The following is a 22841-nucleotide window of genomic DNA, read 5'->3' as shown; positions in this document are numbered from 1 at the left end:
ACTGTTGGTACAGTGTCTCCGTAAATTATCTGCAAGTATCAGTACCAGAGACCCCTACTGTATGTATTTATTTATGCCTTTCTTCTTTTGAGTCAGGGTCTCACTCTGTAGCCCTTGGCTGTCTAGGAACTCATGTAGACAAGGCTGGATTAGAACTCACAGAGATCTGTGAGTCTCTGCCTTCTGAGTGGTGAGATTAAAGGTGTGTCAACGTACCTGTCTTAGTGACTCATTGATAGTAGTAGAGTTTTGACTCAGGTATTTATTTTGCCCTTGGCTCATTATTTGTGTGTGCCTGTTGTGTGCCCTGTGCATTTGTGTATGCAGATCTGTCTGTGTGTGCACTTGTAGAGACAAGAGGTTGACACTGGGTATTTTCTTCTGTCACACTTTCCACCTTACTTTGTATTTTGAGACAGTTTCTTACTCAAACTGGGATTTCAGTGTGTGTGTGTGTGTCTGTGTGTGTGTCTGTCTGTCTGTCTGTCTGTCGGTGGGTGGGTATATGGCAGGGATCTGAATTATGAAAGTCCTGACACTGAGGTGTCTCCACAGCCCTCCTGTATTATTATCTGTTGGTGTTGGAGATTAAACTCAAGACATTGCAGGGTCAGCAGGTGCTGTGTCATGAGCCGTGTTCCTAGCTACTTGTGTACCACTTGGTGCCATATTATTTCAGCTTAGGCTATAGGAACACTTTTTTCTTTTTTTTTTTTAATCAAGTTCTATATCCCTGTGACATACGACTGACACAGGGAAATAGTTTTTAATTCTCTGCTACTTTCTTTATGACACTAAAGATAACTTGAGGTTCATCTTGTGCATTTTCTGCCTTAGCCTGGAATGAATCAGGCTCCTTGCCTCCTTTTTTGGGGTATTAAAACCCAGTAGGCTTACTCATTGCTAATTACTGTCATCTTTACAGCTGACAGCAGACGTGTCTGTATTTATAAATGTGTATAAATATTTATGTCTGGAACCATGTTTACTATGCTAAATGTGAGTCTAAACTGACATCTCCAACATTATTCCATTATCTCATTGTGTCTATTAGTTTTGTGAACTTGACAAAAACTGTAGTCACGCAGCAAAAAGGAAACTCAGTTAAGGAATTGCCTCCACGTAGACATTCTGTGGGACGTTTTCTTGATTAATGATTGATGTGGGAGGCCCAGCCCACTGTGGGTGACGTCACTCCTTCGCCAGCTGTCCTGGGTTGTATTTCAAAGCAAGCTGAGCAAGTGATGGAGAGAAGCCAGTGAGCAGCACTCCTCCATGGCCCCTGCTTCATTCAGTTCCTGCCTGCAGGTTCACTCTGCTTGAGTTCCTTCCTTGGCTTCCCTCAGTGATGAACTCTGTGATTGGGAAGTATAAGCCAAATAACCCTTTCCTCTCCATGTTATTTTTGGTCATGGTGTTTTTCAGAGCAACAGGAAACACACTAATACATTCATGGATTAGTGTCTTAAAGGTGTATTTATTTTCATTTATGTGTTTGCTTTCGTGAATTTTGTGTACCACATGGCACAGAGGTTCAAAGAGGGTGTCAGATCCTTTGGAAGTAGAGTTACAAGCAGTTGTGAGCCTCCATGTGGGTGCTGGCTCTTTACAGCTGAGAGCCATCTCTCCAAATGATGCATTATGGATCACTTTTACCTTCTTTCACTTACTGTAATCTCTCATGCCAACAATGAGAAACTTGATTCCTACCATTTGTCACCTGTTTATTACTTCCAGAGTATGTGTAGTGATACAGCGTGAACATTGCTAATCTGAAGATCTAATGTTTACAGTGCTCTAAAATCTGACACTTGAATAGTGACATGATGCCACAACTGGAAAATTCCATACCTATTCACATGTCACAGGTTGCCATCAAGATCAGATATACTGAATATTACATAAAATCACCTTCAGACTGGGTGAAGAAGGCATTTATGAATTTTGTGTTCAGTTTTGGGTCTTATTCCTAGGATAGCTTATGTATACGCAGATATTCCTAGAATCCCAAACACTTCTGGACCCAAACATTTCAGATGGAGAATACTCAGTTATATCAGAATTACTAATTTGTACTCCCCAGCCTTGTAGGAGACGGTCACAGAGAATCTAAGTGTATGTGTGATTCCTCTTGCTTTTCATTGTACAGATCACATTTATTTTCTGGGTTATTCAGGTTTTTTGACCCATGTTGTTGACTTGTTTCTTATATTCATAATACAGATGGGTTGCCATTTTTTATTCCATCTTGGGATACCTCAAACCTACTGAATAATTTGAATATTTTTGCTATAATGTTTTATGGGTTTTTGACAAGTGTATGGTCGTATGTTTGTCATTCCATTTTCATATAGCACAGTTTCAGTGTCCTAATCAGTCTTCTGTGCTTTACCTGTGTAGCTGCCCCTCCCGTTCTCCACTTTCTCCTGGTGGTCCTTTAGTTTTCACTTTTCAGAATGTCAGATTAAGTCACACAATATCTTAACTGTTTGATGCGATGAAACACCATGACCAAAAAGCTGGAGAGAAAAGGGTTTATTTGTCTTACACTTCCATATTGCAATTCATTATTGAAGGAAGTCAGGACAGGAACTCAAACAGGGCAGGATCCTGGAAGTGGGAGTTGATGCAGAGGCCAGGGAAGGATCAGCCATCTGGTCCAGGGAGGGAAGTCACTTAAGGTTTATTAAGTGTATAGGTCTCTGTGTGGGTAAAAACCATATTTGTCATGCTGCTGCTGTGACTCAGTCACTAGAGTGCATGCATGCCATGAAAACCTGGACTCGATCTCCAGGGCCACAGAAACTGGACTTTGGCACTATGCCTATAATCTCGGCAATTGAGAGGTGGAAGTAGGAGGACTAGAAGTTCAGGGGCATTGTGTCTTGGGTGCAAATGTGCACAAACATACACTAATAAATTTAAAATTTAAAATTTAAAAAACCTCTTTTTAAAATCCCATGTCAGCTGAAAATAATGACTCTTAGGGACTGATAAAGACACTCTTCTGAAATTACATTATAATCCTGAATGTGGCAGTCATTCCTTGGCTGTGTGCTGTAGAATGGTTAAGGCTCTTGCTCATAGAACGTGAAAGGGCTTTGAGCTCATTTTTACATAAGCAGAGGTTGTCTATCGGATAAGACATTTTGGGGGCTCTTAGTGCCTGTAATTCCAGCTCCAAAGGATCTAATGATTTCTGCTGGCCTCTGAGGCATTTCCCCACCCCCATCCCAGAAACATATATGCACAAAATTAGAAGTAAAATAAAGTCATAGGTACAACGTTACGGTACTTGGTGCCAGGTTCCTCTTTCCTCTATTGAAGATAGGAATTAGAAAATATAATCAACCTTTTGTTGGAAAGCTGTTGGCCGTTAACTTGTTGCAGTGTGGTTGGGCCTTAATGAACTATTAGACTTGAGAGTCATCTGAGGTTGGGGCTTATATTTTCATGCTTCTTCTAGAAGTCCTCTTGACTTTCTGTCTCTTTGGCTGTGCTTCATCTGTTTGCCAGGCTGGAAAGAACAGGGCTGTAATTTGGTAAGTGACCAGAATGTTTCCGATGTTGACAGGCTTTCTGTCATAAATTCTGAGTCTGGAACCAAAATATTTCAGTTTGACTATCAGGCGTCCTTTAGAACCTTAAGTATAGGACAGAGTTCCCTCTTATACTACATGCATGACAGAAACCAGTTAGTAAGTGACACTAGGGTTACACAACTGTGGGCTTGTTACAAAATGTTCTGGCCAAAGGGCCAATGTATCAAAGACTGGCAGAAAAATGGCACAGGAAGGCCAGCTCCCAGTCTTAATGTGTAGTCCTTGTTTGAAAGGTATGCAAGCCTAGGAAGGACTGTTTATCTTTTCCAAGGGAAGTTCCTTGTTCTCCCAGTGGCCAGAGGCCAGCCTGCTTAATGCATTGCCAGACCCATGGGCTCAGTGAGCCAAGTACTGAGCAAGCTTACTCACCAGGGACTGACGAGTGTTTGTACCAAAGTATAAGCAACTGGGAGACTGACAACCGACTGACTGTCTTACCTGCTTTTCATTAAAAAAACAAGTCTACTTATTTCCTAATCTTTTTTTTTCTGCCTTGGGATTTATTAGTATTTTCTTGGAAAACAGTGATGGTAGTATTGGAAAAATAGATAGTCCTAGTTTAGAGTATAGCTCCTGAGTGGACACTCTTGTGGAGAGAGGAGCACGTGCCACAGATACTTGAAATCTAAATAAACAGCTCTGGGTGCCAGTTCAATTTGTAGAGTTCTACAGCTAAGCCAAAAATAGTGTTCAGTGCCCAGAATCTTAGGCCAAACGACATTTTCTCTCATGGACACTGCTGCCTTTGTAGTGGGGCGTTTTGTGAGCGTGCCGAGAAGCTGTGCTGTATAGCCACCTAGGGTTCTTTTCTTTGGCTTTGTACTGGGCATTTCAATCGCACTTCATTGTCGAGTACGATATTAATTGAGTACATACTATATTAATTTTCTTGTTGTTGTTGACTGATACTACTTTATTAAGTTTGTAGCATTCAGATTTATAAATTTATATGATAGTCATAAGAGCTATTGATTGGCTCAACAACTTAATTATTGCCTGTTGATGCAGCAGTCTTTGTGTGTTGCTGCCTTCCATAATACTGCATAACAACCAAACAAAATAACAGCATTGTTCTTAGAATATGTCCTCATCAGTAAACGACTCAGGCACTGTAATTTAAATAAGATTCACCCAAGTGTGTGGCACATGGACTAGCTTTTCCATGGTCCAGCTTTTCCAAGGCAAGACTTGGTCTTTTTATTTAGATTTATTTATGCATATGAGTACACTGTCGCTGTCATCAGATGCACCAGCAGAGGGCATCAGATCCCATTACAGATGGTTGCGAGCCACCATGTGGCTGCTGCTGGAAATTGAACTCAGAACCTCTGAAAGAGCAATCAGTGCTCTTAACCACTGAGCCATCACTCCAGCCCCAAGACTTTGTCTTTTTAAAAAAACAAACAAACAGACAGACAAACAAAAAAACCCTATCCACTTACATGTACAGACTTACTAAATAGAGAACCCTGGGTTTTTCTCCAGATATCTCAGAAATGATAGTGACTTGCTGGCATGAAACCTCATAGGGATGCCAGTGTACATCATCGTAGTAAATTTATGAAGTTGTAATTTCATACAGTTTTTACCTAAAAGTGAGTAATAAAATGTTTTGTGACATCTTCTGCATTTCAGTGGATTGTCCTGTTTGGACCTGGGGATGAGCTCATCCACCAGAGAGGCAGTTGGGTTATACGGGCCTATTTCCTAATAGGGAGTTGATTTAATATTGGGCCAGTGCATTGATTGTTTGAAAGATGGACTTTTTGTCCCGTGCTTTCTTCCCGTTAACTGCAAATATTACTGATGGCATATTATTTTAACTTTGCATTTTCATGCCTGTTCTTAATCCAGCTCTATTTCTCACCCACAGCTCTGTGGCACTTTATAACCTTCTGGGCTGGGGAAGCATCTCAGGGGGTGAAAGCACTTGTGTAGAAGCATGAGGAACTGAGTTCAAATCTCCAGCACCCAAGTGAAATCTGAGCATGGCTGCCTGTGCCTGTAACCTGTGCATGTCAGAGCATGTCAGGAGCATCTCTGGGGCTGCCCGCCTAGTTCCAGGCTCAGAGAGACCCTATCTCGGGAGTAAGCTGGAAAGTGATGTAGCAAGACGCCTGACATCCTCCTCTGGACACACATACACACCTGAAAACCTTTTAAGATTTGAGTCCACACATGTTCACTGTTGGTATACTTTATTTTCTGTAGTCAGTATTGATTGTGCACAGTCTGTTCCTAGCACTTTGGTTATGCCAAGGGAGATATTTGACAAACCGTTGAAAGTGGAATTTAGTCTACTCTCTGAATTTTTCTCCTTTTGTAGGGGTTTATAATCTGAACTGTTAATGGTATCTTGGCTACTCTTTCCCTTTCATTATTTTCATTGTGTTTTGTTTTTTTTCTCAGAGACCAAAATCACAGATTTCCTACTATCAAAACCAGCAAAAATTTTTCCATACCTAGACGTTAGGAAAACATGAGTTATACTTGTATACTATTTACACTTCAGAATAATGTTAAAATAGCTCTGCTAGTGTGAATTAATTTGTCAGCTGTTTATTGACTGCCTAGAAGCTGTGCTGTGAATGCTTTGCCTGGTGGAGATATAAGACTATTGTAACTCTCGGATTTTGTTTTGTATTTTAAAACAAGATCTCATGTGGCCTAGGCCAGTAGGTGAACTTGAGACCTGCCTCCCCTTCTCAGTGTGGGGATTACAGGTGTGCCCACCATTTGTGGTGCCAGGGATTGAAGCTAAGGGTAAGTGCATGCAGGGCAAACACTCTTGCCAGCTGGGCTTCAACCCATCCCCAAATTCTGTAACTCTGTATGTACATTGTGTATGTGTGTGTTTGTGTGGTTTTATATGCATGTGTGTATGCTAGTACACATCCACGTGCACACGCATGGCCAGAGGGTGACACTGGGTTCCCGCTTTCATCCCTTTCCTTAGTCTCTGAGACAGAAGCTCTCTCACTGAACCTAGACTTAATGGATTTGCCTGGGCTGGGTGGCTCACTGATAGCTCTCAGGGTCCTTCAGTTACTGGGCCCTGTAGCCAGCTTTCATATCTATTAGGCATCCAAGCTCAGACTGTCATGTTTGCTCAGCTCATACTTTAATGAGTGCTGTTTTCTCAGCCTCTAGATGATATAACACATTGATAACAAAACTTGATGAAAAACTTGGCCCATTGAAGGATTGTGAAAAAGGGAGCAGTGCAGTTGAGCTGAGATGTGTGTAGGTGTAATTTATAAAGATAATTCTTGGTTCTCCGAGAATGGTTGGTTTGGAGAAATTTATGGGGCTTTCTCTTCGGTGACAAGAGAAGTGTTGATTGACATGTAGCTGCCAAGTAGAGTCTAAGAGACAAGGTGGTTGGGTGCTGCAGTGCTGATGTTTGCTGTGCTCGGCTTGTCTTTGCTAGTTCAGAAAATGCTTATGTAGAGCAGATGCAGTTTTGAGAAAACAAGGATTGAAAGACCTTTCAGACTGTATGGATCTGTTGTCTGGATTCTTGCCTGCTATGGTCTGGCCTGAGGGTAAATTAGGTCAGAAAGAACTTGATGGTTATGCAGAGAATAAGCACTGAACAGCATCTTCCCGTGGACTTCATTCTTGTACCTGGTGGCAGCAGCTGGCCTGGCCTGAGGACATGCTGCTGCCCTTGCTGTTCCAGTTCTTATTTGATAAGCTTCTGTTGCCTTGTATAGTGGTGTACTCCTGTGATCCAAGCTGTTTGGGAGTTCAGGGCCAGCCCAGGATATTTATTGATATCCTCAATAAACAAAACTTCTGTCATCTCTTCCCTTAGGAAAGGAAGCACTGATTAAGGTTTTCAGAACTACTGCCTTTTTCATGTTCAGTTATTTGGGTGGTGTCTTAGATTGATTATTCCATGTGAAATTTGTGTGCTTGTCTTTTTTGCTACTAATGTGGTGTTGAAATACCCTGCGTTTCCCTTTAACTCTACCCTCTCAGGTGACTAACATCTTCCATTGAAGGTGCACATTGGCACACTGATTTTGTTCTTTATTTCTCCCCGCCCCCCAGGGTCATCTAGTAGCAGGCACCCAAACCAGGCAACCCCAAAGAAAAGTGGTTTAAAAAATGGCCAAATGAAGAATAAAGATGATGAGTGCTTTGGAGATGATATTGAGGAGATCCCAGACACAGATTTTGACTTTGAGGGGAACCTGGCCCTTTTTGACAAGGCAGCTGTGTTTGAGGAGATCGACACCTATGAGAGGAGAAGTGGCACCCGTTCTCGGGGTGTACCAAATGAACGTCCCACTAGGTACCGCCATGATGAAAACATCCTGGAATCGGAGCCAATTGTGTACCGTAGGATCACAGTGCCACACAGCGTGGGCAAGGAGTTCTGCACAGGTGAGTCGTTCTGGGTCCAACCGTGGGCTGCTCTTACTCCTGAGTTTGCTTAAAACAGAAAATCCCAGTTGTTTGGAAGTCAGCATCTTGTGTCAGAAATTAGTGACCTAGCTGTTGATGCAGTGTTATTGTTTGTTGGGGACTGTGGCTAACTTAGCACTGAGCTATGTTGGAGGGGTAATTTCAATGCTTGTTCCTTTGTGTCCTAGATCTGGCAGATACAGTGTTCATCTGACCTTTTCTTTGGTCTGGTCCCCCTGGTAACTCTATATTTATTTCATCAGAAATGTAGCTCTGTTTGTAGTTTTTGACTGATGCAAGAGATAGCGGAGATGGGTAAACTCCATGTACTAAAATTGGAGTATTAAGAGGTTACATGTGTCTGTCCTGCTGCCTTGCCTGCCTTGGCCACTGAGAGTGTGGCTGGTTAAGGTTCTCTCCCAACACAGTAGTAGTCCCTTTGTAGTTATAGAAGCCACTGTATTATAGTGTCATTCTCTTGCCTTAGTGATTTTCTTTTAGACTGATTTATTTTTTTAATTTTATGTGTACGAGCATTTTGTCTGTATGTGTGTGCAGTGGTGTGCTTGGAGCCCAGAGGAGGGCACTGCATTCCCCTGGACTGGAGTTACAGTCAGTTTTGAGCAGCCATGTAGGTGCTGGGAATACAGCCCCAGTCTTCTAGAAGAGCAGCACCTACCTCAGTTTGTTTTAAAGGTTTGTTTTGTTTTAGACAGGGTTTCACTATGTAACCCTGGCTGTCCTGAAACACCCCAGAGATCCATCTACCTCTGCCTCCCAAGCACTGGAACTGGAGAAGTCTGCACCACATTCAGCTGTTCTGTTTTTTATTTTAATTTTACTTAATTTTATTTCTTAACGATTTGTTTATTTTATGTATATGGATGCTTTATCTGTACATCTATCTGCATACCAGAAGAGGTCATCTGATTGCCGGAGACCTCAGTTACAGATGGTTGTGAGCTACCATGTAGGTGCTGGGAAGTGAACTCAGGACCCTGAAAGAGCAGTTAGTGTTCTTAACCTTGAAGCCATCTCTCCAGTTAGCATTTAATTGGGAGGTTGCTTACACTTTCAGAGGCTTGGTCTATTATCATCTTGGCAGAGAGCATGGCTGCAGATGGGTGTGGTGCTGGAGAAGTGGGTGAGAGCTATAGCCTGATCCACAAACAAGAGGTTGAGATGGAGGGGAGAGGGGAGAGGGGAGAGAGGAGAGGAGAGGACAGGAGAGAGAAGAGGGGAGAGGGGAGAGAGGAGAGAGGAGAGGAGAGGACAGGAGAGAGAAGAGGGGAGAGGGGAGAGGGAGAGAAAACTGAGCACCTGGTTCTGGTACAGGCTTCTGAAACCTCAAAGCCCATCCTCAGAAGCACACCCACTCCAACAAGGCTACAACTGCTAATCCTTTTAATTCTTTCAAATAGTGCTGCTCCCTGGTGACTAGACATTCAAATATAGGAGCCTGTGGGGACCATTCTCATTCGAATTACCACAAGCTTGTCTTCAAATCTATGGCCTTGACGCACAGGTGAAAGTAGCTGTAGGAGACTCTGCCTCATCAGTATCCTTCCTTCCCCAAACCACATAGTAACCAGATTTGTTAGAATACAGTACACAAATCATTGTTGAGTGATCTTAAGAGCCAAAGGGGAACCATAATTGTTTACTAAATAGAAAAGAAAATGAGTATGTTTTCATTTTAGTTTGAAGAATACAAAGACTTTAATTGAGTGCTCACGGGAAGAAATGTGTAGACACTTCAATTGCCTTTGGAGGAATTTCTGCCGAGACTATTAGCTAACAGCTTGTGCACTCTGTGAAGGAAAGGCAGACTGCCAGGCTAAGATTGCAGTTGTTCCTGGTCTCCACTGTAGACCCTGGTAGGCATGCCTCTTTACAGAGGGAACTTCTTAAGTCTCAGTGTGACTGCTGAACTCCTTAGGGTTTTTAAACTAGTTGTGTAGCCTTGCTCAGATTTCAGGCTCCCCTCCCTCCCTCCCTCCCTCCCTCCCTCCCTCCCTCCCTCCCTCCCTCCCTTCTCTCTTTCTGTTTTTGTTTTTTGGAGACAGGGTTTCTCTTTGTAGTCCTGGCTGTCCTTGAATTCACTATGTAGATCAGGCTGGCCTGAAACTCAGAGATCCACTCACCTCTGCTTCCCAAATGCTGGGATTGCACCACCACTGCCCAGCCTGATTTTCATGCTTTTCACAATTACTTACCTACTAGGCACACTCCCGACCTACCAGCTGCTGTTCTTGCCGTGGTTCTTGGGGTGTCTTCCCTGTGATGCTGCAAAGTGGGGTTGGATTATAAAGTATGGGGTTTCCTGGAATTATGTAGACCACAGGAATGCCTTAGCTTGGGAACATTATGGTCTGCCTTGTAGTTAAGTGACTATGAAGGTAAGAGTCCACAGTGAGGATGAGGAGAACATGTCAGATCCTTAAGAACCCAAGAAGACATTTCCTGAAGAGACCAAACAGGTGCTCATTTTCCCGTCAGACACTGCATCTCTCCAGCTTTGTTCTCATACATGTTTTATTTTAATGATAGGAATAGAAAGTTCAGTCCTCATGAAATTATTTTCCAACAAACCGTATGCCACAGGTGCTGGTTCTTGACCAAGAACTCAGGGATAGCAGCTTGTGGTAGGTGGCATTCTCCTAGTGCATGGCAGTAAGGGCACAGGAAGCCCAGAAGCCTCTTGCCACCTGGGTTGGTTTTTTTTTTTTTTTTTTTTTCCCCTGTTTTCCCTAACGGCAGTTAGTAGAAATTAATTCCCTTTGTCCTGCTAGAAGCAGAGCAACAGTTGTCTCACTGAGCAGTTTCTGCTACAGGTACAATCATCATTGCTTCTCCAGCTCAGCTTCAAAGCACAGTCTTCAAAGCAGGTTTGGACTGAGCGGTATTCAGTTAGCCAAGAGCTAGACACTCTGCAGTTCCAGACGTTAATATCAGAATAAAGCCACCTGTCCAGGATATCCGGAGAAACAGTCTACTGATGCGCCTTTTTCTCTTGTGTATGTGTAAGTTAAGAAGGGAAGACTGTAGTTACAAGACGCGAGATCTGATTAATGGCAAACAGACTGCAGTCTCTAAAAAAGTTCTGTCTCCAAAACGACCAGTCTGACCAGTAATTTACAGGAGTAGCCTGGAGAACTCTCAGGTGTAGCCTTGTAGCATTCATATTTTGAATATTGGATGCTTTCATTTTTGCGGGTGTCTAGAGTAGTGGAAGAAGAGCGACATGCTGATCACCTGTATGGTGGCAACCTGGGTTTAGACTTTGGACAGCTGCTGCTGCCGCCCTGCATGTTCCTGCTAAGTAGTGGCAGTAGCACGTAAGCAGGTGTTTGGTAATGGGACAATTTCTCTGCCAGCAAAGACGGGGGTGGGGTGTGTGTGTGTGTGTGTGTGTGTGTGTGTGTGTGTGTGAGAGAGAGAGAGAAAGAGAAAGAGAGAGAGAGAGCGCACACACAAGCAAGAACACAAGTGTGAGCATGCCTTGAGTGTACATGTGCACGTACTTATTACGTGAGTTTGGCTGCACAGGGCCCACATAAAAAACTGTGGCAATACATGCCTGTAATCCCAGTGTGGTGTACATGGAGACAGGAGGATGGATTCCTAGAGCTTTCTGGCCAGCCAGTGGGTGGTGGTGGTAGTGGTGCATGCCTCTGGCCTTGATATGCACCCATAAAAGCACACAGACACCAGAAGAAACCACTGTGCTTATTATGTGTAACTTGCTCTTAATGTAGCAGGAGCCAGGCCTGGTGGGGCACACCATTAATCCCAGCGCTTGGGAGGTGGAGGCAGGCGGATCCCTGAGTTTGATTCCAGCCTGGTCCACAGAGCAAGTTCCAGGACATCCAGGGAGCCTGTCTTAAAAAACCAAAGGAACAACAACAAACGGATATAGTAGGAAGAACTGGGGGTAGCTCAGCAGCCAAGAGTTTGATTTGCATGCTCAAGGCCCTTGGCTCAGTCCTCTGCATAGGACTAGGAGTGGGAGTCATAGGAGATGGAAAGATACCCTGGATGCCCAGAGCACAAGGAGGGTGTGGATAGTAAGAGTGCTAGGTGTTGAAAGGCAGGTGAGCTTCAGGTGGGGTTGGGAGCTTTACTAAGGAACAGAGCAGAAGCTCTTGGGTAGTATTTTCTGGGCTGAGAAGAGGGTGTTTATTGGTTCTGAGACAGGCACTGATGACTCTAGTGAGCAGAAGGCTTGGGGTGGGGGGAGGTTGGTCACTAGCTGGTTTGGTTTAAGGTGGAGTTCGTGGGGTGACTAGAAGGCAAGAAAAGCAGCCTTGAACCAGAGCACAGAGGGCCTTGTGTGGATTTGCTAGCTTTGTCCTAAACCTGAGGCACAGATGAAGGATGTCACTGTAATTAAAAAAAATTTTTTGTATATGCATGTGTGTGCACAAATCTGTATGTTATGTCGCATACATGCTATAGTGCACATGTGGGGTCGGAGGGCAACTAGGAGATGACAGTTCTTTTCTTCCACTGTGTGAGTCCCTGGTGTATCAGTCTTGGTAGCAAGTGCCTTTACCCTTTACCCTATCTCACTAGCCCAACCAAAGGATTTTAGATCAGAGCATTATATGATCCCAATCTTACTGGGCTTATGGTAGGATTTAGCACGGAATGAGAGGAACAGAAGACACTGAAGCAGGATCAGTTTGACATTCAAGGTAAAACTAACGTATCAGGATTTTGGACCATCAACTGTAAATACAAAGATGAGAAAGATATGACAGGAGAACTTGATACAATTGGATAATTGAACACAGTTGACTAAGCCAGAGGATTGGGAGGGACTGGATGTGGTGAAGGGAGTGGCTATAGGAGCCGAGCTGTACTTAGGTTGCTTGGCTGCAGAGACCTCTATATGGTTTTGTGATTTAAGTCCCCCACCCCTCTTTTCTTCTGTAATGCCTTGCAGTTGAGCCCAGAGGAGGGAAAAGGTAGATGTTTCACTCTGAAAGATGGAGAGCTGAGAGGGTGGTTTCAGTAATAAGGAGTTTGACTTGTAAGGCCAGTAGGAAGCTACTGAGCCTGTGCCCTTCTCTGTAGAGTGGGGTGATCATCGTCAAATAAAATAGACTGAAAGGCAACCTGCACAATTCTGAGTTCCTATTGGTTACTCAGTAAACACTTGAGTTTAAATGTAGTTGCAAAGGCTGCCTCAGTAAGATTATGTGGGTCTCCCTGCCCTCGTGGATCATCGGCCAGTACAGTCCATGAGGCCATGTCAAGTAGGAGGTTCAGAGGCCCTGTGAGTCTGTACAGTAAATAAACCAAACTGACCTGCAGTCAATAGGTAGATCAACTTTATTTAGGGTAATTAAAATTATATAAAGTTTTGGGGCACTAAGGGTAGAGTCATCCAGGATGGGCAAAGGTTATTGGCTGAGGGCTTAGGGTACCTGGAATGCCTTATGAGCATGGGGAAGCCTTTCAGATGGCTGAACAGCTTTCGTCAGGAGAGAGGAAATTGATCCTATAAACTAACTGAGGCCGCATGACACTCCTCAGGTAGAGGTGAGTGTGGGGCCTTAGAATTCCCCAGACAAGGTCGGAGAAGGAGAGCACCCACTAAGGAAGGGAGTCTCCCATATTGCACTGAGCCTAGAGGCTATGGGGTCATGTGGTCTTTGACCTTAATTAGCAGTTTTCCCACAAGATTATTTCAAATCATCAACATTTACAAAATATACCAAGTGCCAGACACTAGGTACTAGATATCCAGGTACGCAGTCACCTCAGGATCTTTAGGGCGCTAGACAGCCAGATATGTAAATATCCAAATATAGAAATGGGTTCAGTGCTTAGCTGTGGCTGAAATGGGTGGTGGCACTTAGTGCAGTAGCACTATAATCAGCAGCTTAACAGGTAATGCACAGTGAGTATTTACTGTATCCAAATCCCATTCCCCATTTGGAATACATTTGCTGTATTCCAAACCCCAAGTACTTAGGTCATAGGATTTTCATGGCATCTCTGAGATTGTACTGTTGAGTTCTTGTCTTTGTCATCACTGTTTTGCTGGTTAGGTGACTTGGTCAAGAATGACTTGTGTGTGTTTGTGTGTATCTGTATGTGAGTATGTACACGTGAGTGCACATGTCCTCAAAGTCCATAAGAGGGAGTTGGATCCCCTGGAGTTAGAGCTGCAGACAGCTGTGAGCTGCCTGACATGCGTCCTGGAGACGGAGCTCCAGTCTGCTGTAAGAGGGGCTCTTACTGCTCTTGACTGCTAAGCCGGCTCTTCACTTTGACGGGGAGACTTTACTAACTCCACATTTATTTTCTGCTATATAGCCCTCTTCTAAAAGGACAGGTGGGGCCATTGGGCACTAGTGGTGCAGGCATTGACTCTCAGCAACTATCCTTTCAGCTTTACTGAAGGATTCTTCTCTACCTCTACTCTGTGTCTGCTGAGATGAAGAAAGCAGCAAAAAACACAGTAATATGTTTATTGTCTTGCAAAGGATCCAGTCTCAAATTTGAGTTAAGCTCTCTGATTTTACCGCAAGTACCATGTTCCGCGCACCTCCCATGTTCTCTTTCGCCCGTGGAAGAGAGACACGAGAGGCAGAATTCGGGTGGTTACTACAACGAGGCTTTACTTCTTGTATAAGCAGAAGCGGAAAGACCCAAAGCCCGGGAAAGGCACTGCTATATGTACCCTAGAGTGGCGTGTTCACTTCTGATTGGCTGTTCACTCATCACCCCATATTACGCCCCGGGATGGGCAGTGACTTTGACGCCTTTCTGCCTTTTGCACCTGCGAAGTCAGTTGTTTACTAGTGGGAGGACAGGATGCCCGCACCATCTTGTAATAGCGAATACTGACACCCTCACTGCGGCTCCCAACAGTACCATACCCTTAGACTCATTTCTCCTGACCTCAAGGCTCTTCTTTGACCTCTGGCCAGAGTTGGTTTGTTTCTACTGCCTTGCGTTTATTCTCACCCTGGCAAGCTGAGTCTTTTGAGGCTTGATGGGACATCTCCTCTTCTCAAGGACAGGTTTAATTCATTGCTTCCATCTGGCAGCTGCCTTCCATAGTTTGGATTTCATTCTGCCTCTGAGCTCTGGGCATTTTCCTCTTGTTACCAAGAGTCTTCCAAGAACCTTCTAGCATTTCTAAGACTAACAGTATATTTATCTCAAGAATATGTAGTTAATCCCAGGACTAGGGAGGCTGAGACAGGAAACCACCTTAGGTTCCAGGCCAGCTTAGGCTTCACAGTGGATCCCAGGCCAGCCTGAGCTACAGCTGTTATGCTCCTGAAGAAGCTGCTTCTCTCCTAGAATTAAGTGTCTGCTTCAGTGGGCACTGTTTTACATTGCACGCCCTCTTAGACCACTGACCCTACCCACTTGGTGAATTCCTAGTCTCCCCATGAGCCTTAAGACTCATCACCTTCCCATCACAGGTTAGGACAGGTGCTAGGGAGCACTTTCCAAGGGACAACCTCGCAGCAGACAACAGAAGTTGAATTCAATGTGTTTCTTTTTTTTTCTTTTTCTTTTTCTTTTTTTTTTTTCCAGAGCTGAGTACCGAACCCAGGGCCTTGCACTTGCTAGGCAAGTGCTCTACCACTGAGCTAAATCCCCAACCCCTCAATGTGTTTTGTACTAGAACACATGCACTGATTACCCTGTGCTCCAGTACCAAGGTTTTCATTCCTCATGAGCAGAGAAGTAAGGAGCCTAGTCTCTGAAGTCAGGCCTCTGCAGGCAGACTGCCTTGATGGCCACTTGATTGATTTGGGGAACCTCAGGTTCTAGCAGATCCTTCATTACCAGACTGCAAACGTTAATAAGCTTGGAAGACCTGTCTTGGTCTGTACAGTAAGGCAGGCGTTGTCACTGGCCTTAAGAGCTTGTCTGTGGCTGCTGTTGGCTCCACTGGAAAGCAACTTTGCTACAATTTTAAGAGTCTGAACTCTAACTAAGGGCTAGAGGGACTGGAACCTACTGTATTTTGGCCCAATAGCCCCAGTTTGATGGGGCTATCAAAGATAGTTTTTCATGACCCTTTAGTTTCTCGTGCTACCTTGTAAACCCCCAGATACCCCTTGGAATCACTCTGTTGGGCCTTTCTGTTCTCACTTTTTTTTCTGCCTTCATCTCTTTGATAAACAGTTTGTCTTTAAAAAGCCTTCTGAAGTGTGGTCCAATTAGTGCTGCCTCTTGTACGCTCTCTGGCCTTCTCTTATGCAGGTAACCACAAAAGCCATGTCATATACAGAAGATGGCATTTCTCAGCATCCTTCCCACTCCTGAGCTCTGACATTCTTTCTGCCTCTTTCCCCAGGATGTGGCCTGAGCCTTGGGGGTTTGATGCACATGTCTCGTTTAGGGCCGGGCACTCAGCAGCCACTTACTGTCAGCACTCTGACCGGCTGTGAGCCTCTGCTTTAACCACTGCCCACTGTGGAGGGTGTTCTGGGCCAGAGCAGAGAGCTGCACTAATATATGGGAATACATGTAAATATATAGAAGGCAGTTTGACTACGTGTCCATTTAGTAGATCATTAGTAGTGGGTTCCCCTAGGGCTTAGGGCCTCCAGAGCCATGAGCTGTAAATCATGTTCACAGTACCAAGCACGGGCATGATTTCCCTTCTGTGGAGCAGGCCTCAGATCCCGGCCTCAGGGTCCAACTCTGGGTTTGACCTAATTTAAACATTACACATCCTTCGTGTTTGTTGAACATTACATGGTACCACATTAAGATATACAACTTTTATGTTCAATGTATTAGTTAAAAGTAAAAATTACTGGTCTGAGCAGGGCAGCCATGGTATAAACTTTAATCCCAGGACTTGGGAGGCAAAGGCAGATCTCTGTGGGTTTGAGGCCAGCCTGGTCTACAGAGCAAGCTTCAAGTCAGCCAGGGCTACACAGAGAAACCCTGTCTCAGAAAAAAAATTACTGGTCTGATGTCTGCCCACCTGAGTTTGATCCCCAGAACTATATAATGGTAAGAAAGAACTAATTCCCACACGTTTTCTTCATACTTCTACCTATATACCATGGCATACCTGCACAAATAAGTAAATAAATAAAATGCTTTAAAGTAAAAGTTGAAGATTCTAGTACCAGAAAAGGGAAGCTAAGAGTTCCTAAAGGAACTGTTGGAATAGCAACTAGAAGCAGGCAAGGTAACTGGGGCCTGATAGAGGTGGTGTCTGAAGTAAAGGTTGTGGGTAGATGCGGCCAGAACAGAAAGCGTCCTGTGTGGGATAATGTCTGTTGTAGTATAAGGCTTCTCTTAACAATTCCCTTTGATGCCACATTGCATTTCTGGTAGCTTTACTATAGATCTGCAGGGCTCCCCATACATTGGTTATCTGAAGGTGCTAATTTGCAAGTGGTTTTGAAACAAAAGGAAGACATGCTCACCCCCAGACTCCCCACTTTGTGACTGCCACAGAATAGACTCAGTTCCTAGATGCAGAGGAATCCCATGCCCATCAGTGGAGCTGTGTCCATTGTTGACGGGCTACAGGGCACGGAACCTTTCCCACTAAAGAGTCACCTTTGCATAAAGATTTCGTTAACACTGAGAGGCACTCAGTTGTCAGAGTCAGTTAGGCAGGAGAAAGGCTAGACCTGAGTGGATGGGAGGGGAAGCTTGGATGTAGCACTGCCAGACTGGAGCGTGGAGAGTATCAGAACATGTGTGTCTGTAAGGAGACAGCCTACAGTGCTGTGGACCAGAAGGCAGAGTACATAAGTGACAGCATGGCTAGGCCACTGGGTCATATGACCCAAGAGGCAGCCCAGCCACAATGTGGATTTGAGCGGTGCAGAGAGGAGCCTTGGTTCCTGCCCGTGCAGTGTGTGATGGAGTTGTTTTCCTTGATACCTGGAGGTTAATAGGAACCTTACAAATGCTATGTTTGCCGTGAACCAGATCTGGTTAGCTCACCTTTTCTTCAGTTCAGCTGTAAAATACATACAATATTCAGAGAAACTGATTTGACTGCCTTGATTCTCAAACAATAAAGATCCACCTTCCAACCCAAACATAATTAGGCTTGGCGCATGCTCAGATCACTAGTGTTATTGTTTGTGGCATACATGCTGTGTTCTTGCTTCCTTGGCGCATGCTTAGATCGCCAGTGTTATTGTTTGTAGCGTACACGCTGTATTCTAGCTTCCTTTTCTTTCCTTTTCTTTGGGGCTTATTTTATTACTCCTGCCTGTTTCTGATAAGCCCGTCTAGCTTCTTGAACTCTATTTATAAATGTTTAAAAGGAACATTTTGTGATTCTTGTGTATTCCTTTTGGAGAAGCAAACAGAGCAGGCTCCAGTAAGGTCCCCAGCATAGGACTGCCGGCAGAGAGGATTCTAGCCCACCTCACTCTAGGCTATCACATTATGCCAGCCCATCATCACAGACCAGGGGAGATGGCAGGAGACTTTGTTCCCAGCTGGAGTAGCACCTAGCCAGGGTGGAGACTGCTTGTTTTCCCTTATCTCCAGAGTTTCATTCATATTCTCTAGGACTGGGAGGGGAGTGCCAGCTCAAAAGGAATCTACTGTTCCCAGAGAGCTTCCTGTCTGAAGAGCGCAAGAGCTGGGCTTGGGAAGCTTGGTTTGTACTGTAGCAAGCCGCCCATATTTTAAACCAGCAGGACTTGTTCAGGTAAACAGGAGGGGTTAGACAGCACAAGCTCTCCTGTGCGTGACTTTGCAGGTCAGGAGGTTTTTTAGTTAGATAGGTGTGTAACTAGTTGGATAGGACAGCTTAGGAGTCTTGGAAATTCAGCCAGCCTTTTCACTACTGTCAGGGTTTCCTAATTAGTCCCGTCTTATGGCCTGTCTAAGGCAGGCCATAAAAAAAAAAAAAAAAAAAAAAAAAAAAAATGGCTGTTTTAATCAGCACTTGACATGTAAGGTCGGGCTGCACCTTCAGCCTTGCACCTGAGACACTAGTGAGAAACAGTTTAGAGAGAGAGACTCTTGTTTTTAATGCTGCTGTTTGTCACCTTTGTCCATAACAAAAATGGGAGGCAGGCAGAAGCACTCAGCTGACATTTATTTTGACAAATGTTAGAGGCATTTTTATTATGTCTTTCTTATTTGAAATTGTATTATTCTGCCTTACTTGAGGAGACACGGGCCTAAATGCCATAGAATTGGGCTTTCCACTTTTTGCTAAAACCCACAGCAAATATCCTCCTTGTGTCTGGTTTGGGCAGTCTACACATCCAAGACTGGGTTCATAATAGAAGGAAAAGAAATTTCTCTAGAAATGGCCACTAGGCAGACAGGTTACAGAATACTGGAGCAGTGGGATGATGATAAACCCACAAGAAAACTAATGTTTTTAGACTAAATCATAAATAGCATGACCAGTTGGTGAGACCATGCCTGTATTAAAGGCAGAGATGCAGCACGCTCACAAGCACAGTGAGTGGCTCGTGGCTACTGATGGAAAAGGGTCACCACCCTACCTGAAGGAGTTCAAGATCTGGTATCCAAAATGCCAAACACAGAGAGTATGTTATCCTCTGATGACTTACTTGCTAGAGCCTGTTTTGTTGTTGTTGGGTTTTTTTTGTTTTTTGTTTTTTTTTTTTTTTTTTAGATTTATTTATTCTACATATGTGAATACACTGTAGTTGTCTTCAGACACACCAGAAGAGGGCATCAGATCCCATTGCAGATGGTTGTGAGCCACCATGTGGTTGCTGGGAATTGAACTCAGGACCGAGCAGTCAGTGCTCTTAACCACTGAGCCATCTCTCCAGCCCGTTGTTTGTGTTTTTAAATGTGTACGGGTGTTTTGCCTGCATGCATGACTGTACTGTGTGTATATGTGCCCACAGAAGCCAGAAAGAGGGTGAGATCCCTTGAACTGCAGTTAGGGAGTTGTGAGCTGCCATGTGGGTGCTGGGAATCCACACTGGATCTTCTGAAAGAGTAGTCAGTGTTCTTAGCCTCTGAGCCTTCTCTCCAGCCCAGTGCCCATGTTGGTTTCCTCAGACAGGGAAGCTAAAAGGGCTTCTTCTGGGCCATTGCATTTGCAAGATGACATTGTTATTTTGGCAGAGCAAGACCTTTGTTATTAAGAAAAGGGCTTCGGATCACAAGTTTTGACTTTGGTGTTGGTCTTTGCTTGGTTCCTGATCTCTAAGATGTTACTGGTCTGCAGATGCTGATGTATGTGAGGTGTACCACATAAACTACAGAACTGCAGATGCTGACATGTGTGAGGTGTACCACATAAACTACAGAACTCTTAGAATGTTGTTTTTGGTAAATGGAAAAAAATGTTCTTTTTCTGTTTTTTTTTTTTTATTATATATTTTTATTGGATATTTTCTTTATTAAAAATGTTCTTTTAAGTAGCTTGACAGTTGTTTCGCTGTAGACTTCTTGATGGCCAGAAGGTTGGTAGTATGCATAGGGAGAAAATGACACGCTACTTGAGAAAACAAGCTGCTGACTGAATTTCTTAAGCTAAGAGGAAGAACTAACTGGAAGTGAGAAATAAGAGGAAGCAGAGAGGGACTTCCTTCCAAGAAATTGATGAGAATAGTGGTGTTTAGAGGGGTCAGAGGACTAATTAGTATCTGTTCCAATTCTTGGAAAAGAGGAGCAGCCTGTCGATGAAGATAACTCTAAAGTCCAAGGTGACTTCTCCCATTTTGGGAAAGTGTGGTGTTTTATTGTGATGGGAATTGCTTATGAGGGAGGACACGCTCCCTGTTTTTAGAGCATTGGCTCTCAGCCTCCTGAGCGCTGCCACGCCTTCATACAGTTCCTCATACCATGGTGACCCCAGCCATAAAATAATTTTCATTCCTACTTCATAACTGTACTTTTGCTACTACTGTGAGTTGTAGTGCGACGGCTGTTTTCTTAGGCCACCTCTGCGCAAGGACATTTGCCACCACCATCCCACTCCCCTCTGCCCCCCTCCTTGCCCTGGGTGGTAACCCACAGGTTGATCTAGAACGAGTAATATAGGTCGTCATGTACGCCAAGCATGCCTTAGCCTCAGGGAGGAGGCTGGAACAGGAGGCATAGTCTCTACACAACCCTGGCTGTCCTGGACTCACTATGCAGACCAGGCTTACCTCAGACTCACAGAGATCAGATTACCCCTGCCTTCAGATGCTGAAATTAAAGGCGTACTCCAAAGTCCCGGAAAGGCTTATTCTTACGAAGTTGGCATTGACTTAGAATGAAGCTCCTTTGATAGAGTTTTTCCCGAGTGTACATAAAGCTCTGGGTTTAGTTCTCAATAGTGAATAAACTGGGCATGTGTGTGCTATTTGTAATTCCTGCACTTAGAAGGTGGAAACAGGAGGATTTAGAGTTCAAGGTCATCTATGGCTACATGAGAAGTCCTGTCTCCAAAAAAAAAAAAAAAAAAAGAAAGTTAGCATTTGCAGAATCTGTGTAGAATGCCCACATTTTTGGACCCAATTTCTTACAATATTTTCCTCTTGCTCCTTGCCTCTTTCACCACAGACTCTGGCCTGGTAGTCCCAAGTGTTTCCTACGAGCTACATAAAAAACTGTTGTCTGTGGCTGAGAAGCATGGGCTGACCTTAGAGCGGAGACTCGAGATGACCGGTGTGTGTGCCAGTCAGATGGCGCTGACTCTCCTCGGAGGACCCAACAGGTGAGTGTCTCTACAGTGCTGAATGTCAGCCCACACACCTCACAAGCACGTAGGAGCTGCTGACAGGCGTCACTGCTGTCCCCTGTGAGCCTCTTAGGCTGCCAACTCTCTGTTCGCCCTTTCTCTTACCCATCTCCGGGAAGTCTTCACTGTTCCTCCTTTCCTGACAGCAGCTGTCTGGTCTTTTGAGATCCATGCTGATTGTCAGGTCTGACTTGGAGAAGGCCTTTTGGAGATCTGGCATGTCACTAGAAAGCACTGTTGAACGCCATCGGTCTTGAACGCCATCACTGAGGACATTAGAGACACCCTGACAGCCTAGTGGAGGAGGTGGTTTCTGCCCAAAGGCCACTGTTAGCCGCACAGCTTGTCTTACCAGAGGGTGTGTCCTAGACCTTCTGTTTGACCTTGGGCACACCAGAGACAACACACCACACTGCTCATGCCTGGGGAAGTCTTCATTCAGGAAGTACAGTGAATTGTCATGATGAAGGAAGCAGAGAAAAGTGTCTAGAAATTCCCTGACTGTGTTTGGCTGCATAGTGTCTCCTGGTTCTAAAGCAGTCTTAATGAATGCAGGTTTGAACCAGGAAGGATAGGCCCCAACTCCTTGCTTTGTAGAGTTAGGAGTATTTGTTCCTCGGTGTGCTTTGCTTGGGCCTGTTGTTTTCTATGCCCCACATTCTTGTGTAGAAAGAGAAGGGGACTCCCTCAGGAGGGATACAGCTTGCTGCACATCTTACTCTCAGAATGAGCCACCTGGATTGTCTTGGAATGAACTCATTGGGGAGAAGGGCTTTTGAAGCCATTAAGTGACTTTCTAGAGACAGTGTGCGGGCGGAGGCTATGCATGTCCTCACCAGTGCATTCTTCACCAGCCGGCTTCTTCTGGCCAGTGGGCCCTTTGCCTTTTTTTTTTTCTCTTTCTTTTTTCTTTTCTTTTTTTAAAGACAGGTCTACTCTGGTCCTGGCTGTCCTAGAATTGTCAATCCTCCTGCCTCAGACTCCAAGGCTTGCAGGCACTTGGCTACAGGTGTTCACCATTGTGCCTGATTGATTTATGATTTTTCTGTGGTTGTTGGGTTTTGAAAAAAAAAAAAAATTGTTTTTTTAAAGACAGAGCTTCTCTGTGTAGCCCTGGCTGTTCTGGTGTAAGGGTCCAT

At 44.4% G+C, this 22841-nt stretch overlaps 1 protein-coding gene across 6 annotated transcripts in view; it reads left to right on the top strand.

Moving 5' to 3' along the window:
* Edc3 (enhancer of mRNA decapping 3) overlaps positions 1–22841 on the top strand; it is a 48735-nt gene that overhangs the window by 15215 nt on the left and 10679 nt on the right. For all 6 annotated transcript variants that reach the window (XR_013107622.1, XM_076925587.1, XM_076925588.1 and 3 more), the window contains exons 4-5: positions 7659–7994; positions 21525–21678. Coding sequence is in view for 5 of the 6 variants with exons in the window: in XM_076925587.1 (XP_076781702.1) it covers positions 7659–7994; positions 21525–21678 (490 nt within the window). In the remaining variant the exon portion in view is untranslated. The remainder of the gene's footprint in view (positions 1–7658; positions 7995–21524; positions 21679–22841) is intronic.

Source organism: Arvicanthis niloticus, chromosome 26 (assembly GCF_011762505.2).
Source record: "Arvicanthis niloticus isolate mArvNil1 chromosome 26, mArvNil1.pat.X, whole genome shotgun sequence".
NCBI classification, from domain to species: domain Eukaryota; kingdom Metazoa; phylum Chordata; class Mammalia; order Rodentia; family Muridae; genus Arvicanthis; species Arvicanthis niloticus.
Note: the sequence above shows the minus strand (reverse complement) of the source record. Positions and strands in the feature narration are given on the sequence as shown.